Source organism: Rhododendron vialii, chromosome 2a, assembly GCF_030253575.1.
Source record: "Rhododendron vialii isolate Sample 1 chromosome 2a, ASM3025357v1".
NCBI classification, from domain to species: domain Eukaryota; kingdom Viridiplantae; phylum Streptophyta; class Magnoliopsida; order Ericales; family Ericaceae; genus Rhododendron; species Rhododendron vialii.
In genome coordinates, this window is record NC_080558.1 from 30,452,409 (window position 1) to 30,464,525 (window position 12,117).

Below are 12,117 nucleotides of genomic sequence, written 5' to 3' on the forward strand. Positions count from 1 at the left end.
TCTGAATTTTGATTACAAAGATTGATCCTTTCCTCATGGTCAAACCATTGAAAGTAAGATTCCAAGCCAGGTCATCCGATTGAGTATCCAGCCTTTGGGGTTGGAATCTGTTCATCATATGATTAGAAATATGCTCAGGAATGGCAAACGAGAACTTGTCCCAATTCCAGTCATGCAGATTCCAAATCTTTTTACGCACGCTAATATCATCCTTGCCCAACCTAAATGGGCCCTGAATTAAGGAACGTAAAGGGCCAAGACCGGTCCAATTTTGAAACCAAAAGGAAGTGTTTCCTCCTTCGGAAGGAGTCCTTCCTGGTAAATAAGTACATGAAATTAGAAATCGTATTGGGCCGTTAGTTTCCATTCAAAGCATTCAATAATTTTACTATACTTCTCCTTATAAAATGTGATCTTACTTCTTGTACTAGAAAGTAGACAAAATAAAGAGAACAAAAAAGGGTAAAAATTAACCAAGAAAATAATTTCACACGATTAAGCCAATGATACAGCCATGGGACTCCGGACAACATGGACCCCATCATTCCAAGTGTACCATCCAAAAGCATGCCCATTTTTTCCTATGGTTTCTGCAGCCTTTCCTTTTGCTCTCACCGTTATGGTGAAGCTCTTCTTCTGACCTACATGGTTGAAGAACAAAATTGGCGGCCACACCTTTTTTGTTTGTTTGGTTGGTTGGACAAAAAAGAGAAATTAATTAGTAATCAGAAATAAAGAAGAATTCCCAAGAAGCAATAAAAAAAAGAAACAAAAATAATATTCATATATAATTTTCCCAGGTGATGATTTGTGGTAATTCTATCCCAATCATAACTTGTATACATCATTCTAACCATGCAGTAGTTTGTGATCTTTCAATTGTAAACTGAAATATTCATAGGTTAATAGATACTGATCCGTATTTTCAACGATATTGTCACTATCACGTTATTTCAAAGAAAATCTTTTGTACTAACATCATTTCCCTTCTAAAAATTTCAAGTTGTACTAGGCTCCATTCGCTTGCAAAGAAATTTGTGTAGGAAAGTCGTTCTCGAGAAAATTATAATGAAGTGACGTAAAGGAAAAGGGAAAGTATTTTCCTCCATGCGTTCATTTGATAGAAGAAATTGGTGGAAAAGTTAAAAGGCCATTGCTTAATTGCATAGGAAACTAATGCCAAAATAAGATTCCTGCAAAAAAACTTTTATTTTTTGCGGGATGAGTCTTTGAGAAAAACTAATCCGAGTGGAAAAGTTAGAGATGTGGGTCTCATAACATTTTTGCTAACTAAACATCCAGAAAATTCGAGAGAGTCAGATATTTCTGTACTTTTTTTCATTTTCGTGCACTGAACAGGCCCTAGTGTTATTGAATTTCCTGTACGTCTTTATGGAAAACTACGAATCCCTAGTGTTATTGAATTTCCTGTACGTCTTTATGGAAAGATACGAATCTCTTTATGATGAATACAATATATAGTGATCTATGCCTTATCCAGCTGTTATAAGTTCTCGGCCTTCTCGCTGAGATCTTACTCAGGTGTTGAGATTATTTCACAAATCTAGTCAAGAACCAATTTTTAACCAACTTACTAGATTCCACCCCTTTACTATTTAATATGCACCCAAAATTTATGATCAGTAGAATTGTGTGTGAATCAGATTTCTGTTTAGTTAAAATGTGATTCCGTTTTGTACGTGCAGTCGATCGGGAATCACTTTCTTGTTCTGGTACACCGCAAATGGTAAATTGAGAAAAACATATAGTCACTCAAATGTGTTAGAAATTGTCCGATGTATATGGGCTCTTAATTATTTGTCGGAGCCCAAGATTGTTGAATGGCTCCTAACACATTTCTGCCTCGATCCGTGTAAGAAGTTTGTGTTCACCACTTTCCATTTGTCGCATCTCTTTTAAGATAATAGCATAGCGGTCATACCTTAACAGAGAACCCCTTTGGTGGTTTGACGGAGGAGAAGTACACAGCCTTGCCGCCGCCGCCCACATTGGTGACGGTTCTCTTAACGGTCATGGTGCCATTGAGCTTGGAAATTGCTAGGGATGGGTAGTTGAGATTGTTGGATGTGGGTAGAGATTTGGGGCATTTGAACGATGGGTTGAGATTTGTGACACCATTGCCGCAGAGGAAAAGGAGGTAGTCTGTGTAAGAGGCGTCGTAGACAAGGCCGGGATCTGCCGCCTTTGCTGGTCGCAGGTGGCCGGAGCCGAACTGGAAGGGGTTTGCTGGGTTGCCGGCGGCGTCGGTTATTGGCTTTCCCATGTTGTTGTTTAGCCCCGCTGCAGTTTAAATTGTGATCGAAACATTAGGCACAAAGGTTAATTGAGCTAATGGTTAACAGTAATGAAAAGTGGAAACAGAAAAATAAGATTATGCACAAACATAACTTTCATTTAAAAAAATACTAGCTAGAATGATATGACGGTACATTGCTTAAATTGCAATAATTGGTGCTTAAATTTCAGATCTCCAGACCGAAAGGCCAATCCATGCCATTTTGGCTAAGAGCTCTGAACCAAAATAGTGTTCAACATTAGTACTGATGAAGGAAATGCTCTGTTTCCAGACATTAAGTTGGAATTGTTGCTGTGACCCAAAACACATCATCCTGATTCCAGGGCTTCAGATGTGATGACAACCTTTTATTTGTCGAGTTTACTGAGTAGGTAACCCATGCAAATATATAACACCTCGTAGTCATATGATCGGAGCAAATTTATCTAACGATCTGTTCTCTTAAATTTCACAAAAATAAAAGTGATTCGATCATGGATGTATCCACAAATGAAATTATTAACTTGGGGTACACCCCATTGCTGCCTCTAAACAAGAGTGACCTATGTAAGACTAAATTTTAATTTAGTCATTGTGGTGGCCCACATATTTTTATATGGCACATATTGATTATGAGTTTAATAGGATTCTCCATATCTTTATTTTATTCTATTAGTCAAACAGAGAAATCCTAACTAGACTCTACTTTGATGTTGATGGGAAGTGAGTATTTCATTAAAGAAACCAGTCCTCCCTGCCTATAAAAAAGCATTTAAGGTTTCATCAAATTAACGTGATATACTAAAGAGCTAGAAAGAAAGGCAAGGGAGAGAAACCCGTCTTCCACCTAGGGCTTAATGATCTAGTAAATTACGGTTGCTTCAATTAATCACTCAAGTTCCGTAATAATGGATCCGGGTACGCCGTTCTTGATTCTTTGATTTCCGCTTAATGTTTGTATTGTGATAATCATGATAGTTCTAGACCAGGGCATCGTATGTTGTTAATTATCTAACACCATTAAAGAATTAATTTACAACCTAACCTCATTGAATGCCAAGACAAAATCTTAGTATGAGGCCTTTACGAGTTTAAATATCCATCTTAATCTAAACTTAATGGCCTAGCGGTTGGGCCGCCCCTGGCTCACTGTGTGGTGCCAGCGCCAAACCCTACTCACCCACAAAATAAATGTCCCATAAAGTTGGAAAAAGGTGTGAAATGTCGAACCAGAAATGTACTATAAAATGTCTTATTGATGGTTTGTCTGAGTATAAACTTTGACAAGTTGATTTCACTTTGGATATCAAATTTCGAATCTGTTAACAAAATCTGTGCGTGTAGAAACACTAATGAGGGTGCGCACAAGTTTTGTACCTGTGGTTATAAGAGCAGATCTAATGGCGGCACTGGTCCAAGTAGGGTGAACGGCTTTGAGAAGGGCAGCTGCAGCACCCACATGAGGGCAAGACATAGAAGTTCCTGAAAGAATGTTATACTGAACCACTCTATTATCCTCGGCCACCTTTGTAGGGGATGATGCTTCACTCCATGCTGCCAATATATTCAGTCCTGGTGCCGTTATATCGGGCTGCAAAGCAATAGCCAAAAAAATGAAAAACGAATATAAAATTAGGAAAATGAAGTTAGTCAAAATTAACCGAAGTTTCATACAACTTACTACATCACGGTCTTAAATCATGGTATCGTAACACGAAAATCGTGCAATACGTTTAGGTCTAACAGTTGTGATTGTTCAGGTCTAAAGATTGGGCCCATAGGCCTACCCTCAACTTCATTCTTTTATCAGCTTATAAATTTTTTAAATTTAAGATAAATACAAGAAACCGGTACCTTGAGAATATCAGGGGTAATTACATTTGGACCTTGGCTTGAGAAGGCGGCCATGAATGGTGCGGGTTTCCAATTTAGTACAGTCCTTGCTGGAATGATATATGCTGTCGGATTCCTTGTCGAATTGATATACTTGAGAATCTTGATTGCGTCATCCGAATTCACGGCTGTTGCTGGAAGAAGATGAGCATCCGCTGCCAACTCGGCTCCATTGGCCGGACTATTTCCTAAAACAAAACCAATGCCACCAGCCCTCTTCACCTCCTCCCCTTTTCCAACTCTAGTCCCATTTCCTCTCAAGCACATCACAATCTTCCCTTTGGTTTTCTCTGGTGAAAGAGAACCAGGTAGGCATTGCCTGCGAAACCAAGGTTTTTTATTTTATTTTATATATATAACTAAAATGGTCTCAAAATTGTACTTAATTAAAAATAAAACTGGGAGAAAGATTAATACCCAGCAATATAACTTTTGGGCACATCTGGAGAAACTACTTGTGCTGCACAAACTAGTGGGTACATTTTCTCCTCCAGCTTGTATGGAGTAACTGTTTGCCCCTGTATATTAGCGAAATAACAAAAGGTGAGTTACAACCAATCAATCAATCCAACAGCTTATAAAAAAAAACTAATTATGCCGCAAAATAATTTTTTTTTTCAAATGTTGTATGCACTTCAGAGAATCAAAGAAAATACGCATATTTTTTATTCTTCCAACATGGTGTGCATTTTCTCATTTCCGAAAAGGGAATGCTGGCCCTTTTGGTTCATCCTCAACTTCTTATCAACACATTCAATCAGAAAATAAATAAGCTATTAAAGACAAATCAGATTCTTTTTATTCTTTTTGCTAAGTTTATTTTTTATTTTTGATACGTAACAAATCAGTTTCTTGCCAACGCTAAAACTTTCACTACAGCTATCATTCATCAATAAATATTTGAGATGAAACAAATGGAGTATTAATTCGCAAAATGTTACCTCAATTTTCATGCCATTGCCTAGCACAAGAGGCGCCAAAAATGCCCGGTCCACGCTGCCAGCCCCAACAGTGATGATCCAAGGGGCTGGATTTGACAATGTCGATGGGGTCGGTCCATTGTTTCCAGCACTACAAGCCACCACAATATTTTTCTTAACAGCATGAAGAGCCCCAATTGCAATCCCATCCTCAGTATAATTGGTAGGCTTAGACGTCCCAATTGATATGCTAAGCACATTAACTCCATCGCGAATGGCATCATCAATTGCCGCCAACATGTCCTCAGTAAAGCATGTGTTTCCTTCCTCTTTTCCTTTCCCTGGGATAGGCCAACAAACCTTGTACATTGCCAGATGGACTAGCGGTGCGCCTCCTGAGGCAGTGCCGCGGGCAAATCCGCCAAGGGCGGAAACGTTGGAGACCCTGCGTCCGCCCACCGTGGATGATGTGTGGGTCCCATGACCGTCCTTGTCACGGGGGGATCGGTATTCCTGGGAAGTGTTCAGAGGCCCATAGTATTGCTCGTATCCTTTGAGGTAGTATCGGGCTCCGATTAGCTTCCTGCCAAAATACATTGGTGTGAGCATGGTAGGTGTGGTGATAAATGCGATTGCTTGAATGTTTTGGGTATATAATGTAATTTAGGCAGCTGCATATATGCCTGCAGCTCATTTTTCTTTTCTTTTTTTAATACCTTTTTATCACGGTGATATGTAAACTTTTGAGTTTCAAATTCTACAGATGCCTCAAATTGAATAGTCGAAAACCTAAGTGATTCTGGCAGAACCTTGTGCAACCATGAAAATTGAAGTTTGACGCAAACTTGAAATAATACCATCACAGAAGAACCATCTAGTTCTCAATCATTGCAAGTATGGGTGGGGTAGGATTGAAGACAGACCTAATCTTTGACAATATATGCACAAAGTGGCTGCTCTTGGAACACCACTGAAATAGTGGGCCCCTATACCTCCAAGAACCGAGGAGCTAAATGAACGTTTTGTTGTGGAATTAATCATACCCCCAAATCAAATCAAAAGCCGAAAGACATCAGAGAGGACAAGTCTAGAAACCCAAATTATTTTCTGTGCACATTACCATACTTCATTCATAGTCCAGATTATCGGAAAGCACACTGCAAACTTGAAAGAATGATATTTACCGCAAAAAAAAAACTTGAAAGAATGATGTTATAAAAACAAAAAAAGCCATGACTATATATTTGTACAGAGCCTAAAATATCCCCACAAGTTGTGTACGTTTCATGACTAATGATTTAGCCTAATGTTAGGATGACAAAAAAATTGACCATCAAATACATATGTATCTTGTACGACACAGAATATAATTAATTTCATGCAAATATGATATTGTTTCACATCCGTTAGTATCCAAACATTGCTATGGTACTTTAAAATTTTATGTTTTTTGATCCGCTTGCTGTGGTACTTTATTGTAAAGATAATGCATGAAAATTGAAATCATGCTATCTGTTTTGAATAACCTACCTTTTAGAGGTTCATCATCACTTGAATGGTATAGTTAAGCTGAACTCAACCGCCACGGCTCATAGAATGAAAGGAAAAAAATCGAATACTGTCTTCGATAAGAATAGACTTCTTAACCAGGAATTTGAAAGCATTCAAAGGTGATGAACCGAATTAAACCACTTGGTTCTTTCTTCCTGTGTTTAGTACTGCCTTCCATTTCACACGCTACAGATCATAGTGCCTAAAATTCCATACAGCCTATAACTCGATTAATTCTGCAAATGCAAACTAAAACAAATGATTTCAGTTCTACCCAATCGATCCCTGTCCGCTATATAAAGTATGTGGTGGTCCCATAAATTATTGGGTAATTCCAAAACCTTGACAGATTGATCTGGCTATGATTTGAGGGTCTGATTCAAATGCATAGAAGTTCACAAGATGGCAAAGGAAAAATCCAAAAGCAGTCAGCCTATGGTCCATATGGATGGTGAGAGATAATTTTCCTTGTTTTGAATGTAATGGACAAAGCTACAAGGATAACATGTCCACAAACCAATCCAACTAGGTCTGTAATGTAAAGACACTATGGCAGGCCCTGATAGTGCTTTCCGAGGAAAATGCCTCCAAGTTAAATAGTGTTCATGATACCACTTTCTCCTTTTGTGGCTCTCACATATCCCATAAGGAATTCATATGCATCAGACAACTTTGGACATATCTATGCCCTAAAGTCGTGTCCATCTACGTCTGTAGTGTTGCCCAAAGAAATAATATATGCTCGAGTGCTCCTATAGTTTGTTACCATGAATTAAAGCATGTTTCCAAGATGAACGTTAAATCTAATTCATCTTCTTCTCGTCCTTCCTATTTCGATTGTGACAAGTCAATATTTGTTCATGACCTTTTGATGGTCGTGGACTCATAGTGATTTCTTTTTGATCCAAAAACTATGGTTCATTTTTCACTATCTTTCAAAAAAGGTTGGTTGGTGTTACACGACTTGATGGTTGAATCAACTAACGTTACAAGGGATAGTTAAAGAGCAGCGAGAGATCTTTACCTTCCTCATTCTATCAGCAGAAAAGAAATCTCTTGCTCAGTGTTTCATGTGGTGATCCGGTTTTCTTCCGAAGAAGAAAAACAAGAAGTCTTTCTGGCTAAAGTGTTCTCTCTCTCCAACAGTACTAATCATATTAATTAAACTGGGACATTAAACAAATAAGTGAACATCCCAGCATCTGCTGACTGACATTAAATCAGCTCATAGGGCATATATGTTTTGTTCTTGGATTTCTGTTATCTCCTCTGCGAACAAGAATGGAAATTGGAAAACAATGATATATTGAGTGAACCTTTATATCACATTGTGAAAATCAAAATTATCTAGCTACCTGGAGTTCACATTGCAACATATACAGTATATAGGAACTCACTTATTACAGTTTGACGAGTTAAAAGCATCACCACTCTGGCAGATTCCTTTCCAAGACTTTGGAATGGGTCCCATTCCTTCATCACTGAAGCTACTTGACTCTGGCCAGACACCTGACAATTACCATATTCATTCGTCAAAGAGATCATTATGCTGCCTCTTGCTAATGAATTAGTAGATAGAAAAAGATTTTGGCATTCTAGTTTTAGCCATTGACATTTTAATTGTTGTTTTTTGTTTATTTGAAATTACAACAATACCCTTCTATGTGTAAAAAAGTGGATAAACACTATCATAAAGGGCAATTTGGTTACTTCACGTAGGATAAAAACAAAAATGGAGTGCTAGTTGCTAAATGTGGAGTGCCAAAATCACTTTCTTTGATAGATTCTACAGGTTGATATTCAAAATAGTAGTAATAGATATACAAAAACTTGTGCCCTATATAAAAATATAATTTAATTACCTGTGTAACCTTTAACACTAAGTTCGTCAGAGTGATATGACTTTTATTTTCAAAATTATAAACCGCAATGGGAGCCAATTTCATTGGAAAAACAAGATTAAAAAAGGGATAACATCATTTTCTACAAGAATCTCTGTATGAAATGCTATCAGTAGGTATATAATTAGAGATATGAAATGTACAATGTTGAGCCAATTTCATTTGAAAAATAAGATTAAAAAAGGGATCACATCATTTTCTACAAGGATCTCTGTACGAAAAGTCATCGGTAGGTATATAATTAGAGATATGAAATGTACAACATTTGCTCATATCAAGGTTTTAATAGCGATGATATATGTCAATTAGTTGGCTGATATGTGTTAAAGATTTTTTCCCCGGATAAGTACGTGTCTGAGATATGAGACACTTGATATTGGTATAAACTTCAAAAAATTATATTAGAATCAAACAATATTTGTTTAATACTGTTACATGCTCGTATCACGTATATGTACATGGACACTCGATACGGATATCAAAACGTATTTTGAAAAATTGAATTTGATGCACTGACTAGAGGTTTGCATTACCATTATCCAAGAGGCCAACAATGACATCTCTTCCATATCTGGCTTTCAACAACAATTCATCTTTGTTCATATCGTTGTTCAATTCCTCTCCCTCTTCTAAGCCTACAAATTCCCATGATCTTGTAGTTTGCAATGAGTACTTTGTTGGGTCGCTTCTAAACACTGATACCACTTCTTCCAATTCTGTCCCTCCAAAAAATAAGTAATTTAGATACATAGGTAAATTATGGAGAGATTGAGTATTAGTTTCCAAGGGAATCCATTGAAGTTATTGCTTACCAGAGAGTTTCGAGGCTTCGTCTGGGGTGAGCAATGCCGCGAAGCCATTGATACTATTCTTGTAACTATAAAGCAGAGATGCTCTGGCTTCTTCCTCTGTTTTCTTAACAGAGTATATATAAGAGTGATGGTTTTCTTCGATTTCATTCACTGTTTTCTCTCCACTGTGTTCTCCAAAATATACTATACACACCTGTAATCATCACTGAATTAGGTGACGCATAAAACCATACGTAGATATGTATTTTATGGCCTGCTACAAAAAAAGAAAAGCATTCCACGCTCAATGCGTTGCAAATTTTGAAATAAGCGAAATTCACGAAATATGCTCTTATAAAGAATGGATTAGAGCCGGAGAACAGATTAATTTTGAAACGTATATTCCAGTGTAGTGTTATATATGATTTATTTATTTGAAAAGCATCATCGTGAAAGGAAAAACCTGTCTTTCAACACACGAGGCTAACAGAGGGAGGAGGAGGAGGACGAGGAGGAGGAGGAGAGAGAAAGCTGGAGATTCCTTCATAGTTGTCAGTGGATTCAGTGAATACCCAATCATAGGCTGGTCTATATATAGATACACATATACAAGATGATATAGATGAATTTATTTGTAGATAATAGTGTATATAGAATCCTGAATGAATATGGTTTATCCTTAATTGGCCAAGAACAGCAAGCCCAATTGTCATACTAGTATTTGACTAAAGTGCAAGGGTATTATGGTCAATATTTTCGATGGGGCCATACCACGTAGATTCAATTTCAGAGTAAATTATCACTATGGATTTTGATTTTCGCGCTCCACTTTTTACTGATGGCGCTCTACTTTGTTCATATTACTAGGGTTTTGCTCGTGTCCGAAGGCACGACGCAACGTGATATCTAATTAGTGGCAATTGTGCAATTAATATTATTTGAGAGAGAGAGAGAGAGAGCCATAGGATTTATAGAGCAAATCCATGGTTAGAATTTATAGAGAGATAAGATTAAAAAACCGTTCTCCCTTATTATGTAGATTGAAGGCAGTTATGTTTTTGTCTTTTAATCAATATAATATGAACTAAATCTTCTCCAAAGTGCATCTATTTTGTTTTCGCTGCAAACAATTTAATGAAATGCAGGATATCACTATCAGTAAAAAGTGGAGCGTGAAAATCAATTTTCATCACCATTTGGAGAGATAAGCTCATTAGTTTTGTTGCATCTAAAAGACTCCTATCTGTTTGGGAGGAAATCGGTTACCATAACTTACTTTGGAGATTCCTTTGGGATTATGATTCCACAAAATAATATTTGTCTCACTATAATAATATTTAATATTTTGAAAACTTTAGTTGACTTAGAATTTTGAAACAAATCTGTTGTATATCGCTTCATCACAATCTTTTTTTAAAGATTCTAGTAAAGCCATGAAAATATTTCTAAATATGAGAAATTATCCATCGTTTTTTTATGGAGAGATATAAGCTTCATCACTATCTCTTCCAAAACAATACTACTTACTAAGATTTCTTCTATTCGCTTTAATTAATTGCTGATTTTGAGGCTTGAAATGTCTATAAATTGGTCATGGCTTTTCTCCCACGATCCTAACTAGCTAGTAAATAGTATCTTATCAAAAAACAGAATACTTATCAACAATTATATTTTATTTTGAATTTTATCTATTGAGAAAGATGAGGTACTCGAGAGAGAAAAATCATGCCATATGACAAAATAATACAGTATGGAGTATAACTTCTTCTTCTTCTTCTTTTTCTACAAAATGAAGAAGATTATATTAATAATAAGCGAGCGGCACTTTACATAACAAAGTTCATTACTATAAAACCGAACCAATCTGGTCCATGATCACCCTTAAGTTTAGCCCATTTTATATTTTTGGTATATAAAATTAATGTTTGCGACTGAGAAAAAAATGTACTCCCTCTGTAGACCAACTACTGCCCCACGCACTGCGAAGGTGGTAGCCGAGTCGGCTAAGGCACGGGGTGAAACTCCCCTCCCCTCTACACAGTCTATATATATATATAGCTCGCCTATTAGTGGGATAGTGGCGACAATGTTCCTCCTGATTCATTAATTGATTGATTATCTCACAGGAGCACCCTTACAGACCCTTCCCTAGTGCATGGCATGGGTATGGAACCCCTATGGGCACGGCCAAGGGGTCGCTGTATATGCCAATCACCCTTTCAATCCTTTTAATGAGCAAATAAACCGCACACTACTCAATGCATTAAATTAGTCGATTTCAAGCCAATTGGTGTCTTGTATATCTTTTCCTTCCTTGGTATTATATACTCTATCAAGGAAATCTTTATGTGAGAAGGCTATATAGCTAATGAAGTTTACGATCAAACAGGCCAACATGCCATTTCAGCATTTTTTTCATCACCACTCCATCTTCGTGGATTGCATTTCTTTTGGAGACCTTCCATGTGGGGCAACACTCAAAGCACTTATTGTTTAGTTTTCCTCCAATTCAAATCTTACATACAAATGTGCTGCATGCACAAGATTTCGTTTTTTGTTTTCTGGGCATTACTCTAAATTCACATTTCCTCGAATGAGCAATGCTTCCAAACTTTTAAGTACATTTACATGTTAACGCAGTCCTTATGCTATAATTTGATTTCTTCCCCTTTCAGTTTTTTGGTCTAAGAGAAAAAGATGTGCGGGCATTCTGTAGAACAAAAAAAAGTGCTCTGTTTTTTTTTTCCGGTGGAAATCGCAGAAGG

The 12,117-nt window shown here is 37.1% G+C and overlaps 1 protein-coding gene and 1 non-coding gene across 2 annotated transcripts; both read right to left on the bottom strand.

Annotated features, from left to right (window-relative positions):
• Positions 1–360: 360 nt before the first annotated feature.
• LOC131316480 (subtilisin-like protease SBT5.6) lies at positions 361–10,041 on the bottom strand. The gene is made up of 10 exons (XM_058345866.1): positions 9,816–10,041; positions 9,374–9,566; positions 9,095–9,277; positions 8,058–8,169; positions 5,131–5,692; positions 4,607–4,707; positions 4,151–4,508; positions 3,674–3,887; positions 1,943–2,301; positions 361–675 (listed from the first exon to the last, which is right to left on the bottom strand). Exons 1-10 carry the CDS (start codon positions 9,930–9,932, stop codon positions 496–498), a joined length of 2,379 nt encoding a protein of 792 aa, XP_058201849.1. The 5' UTR covers positions 9,933–10,041; the 3' UTR covers positions 361–495.
• On the bottom strand, positions 6,133–6,245 carry LOC131318280 (small nucleolar RNA snoR100). The gene has a single exon (XR_009197607.1). It is a non-coding gene; the product is annotated as a small nucleolar RNA snoR100 (small nucleolar RNA).
• Positions 10,042–12,117: the final 2,076 nt, after the last annotated feature.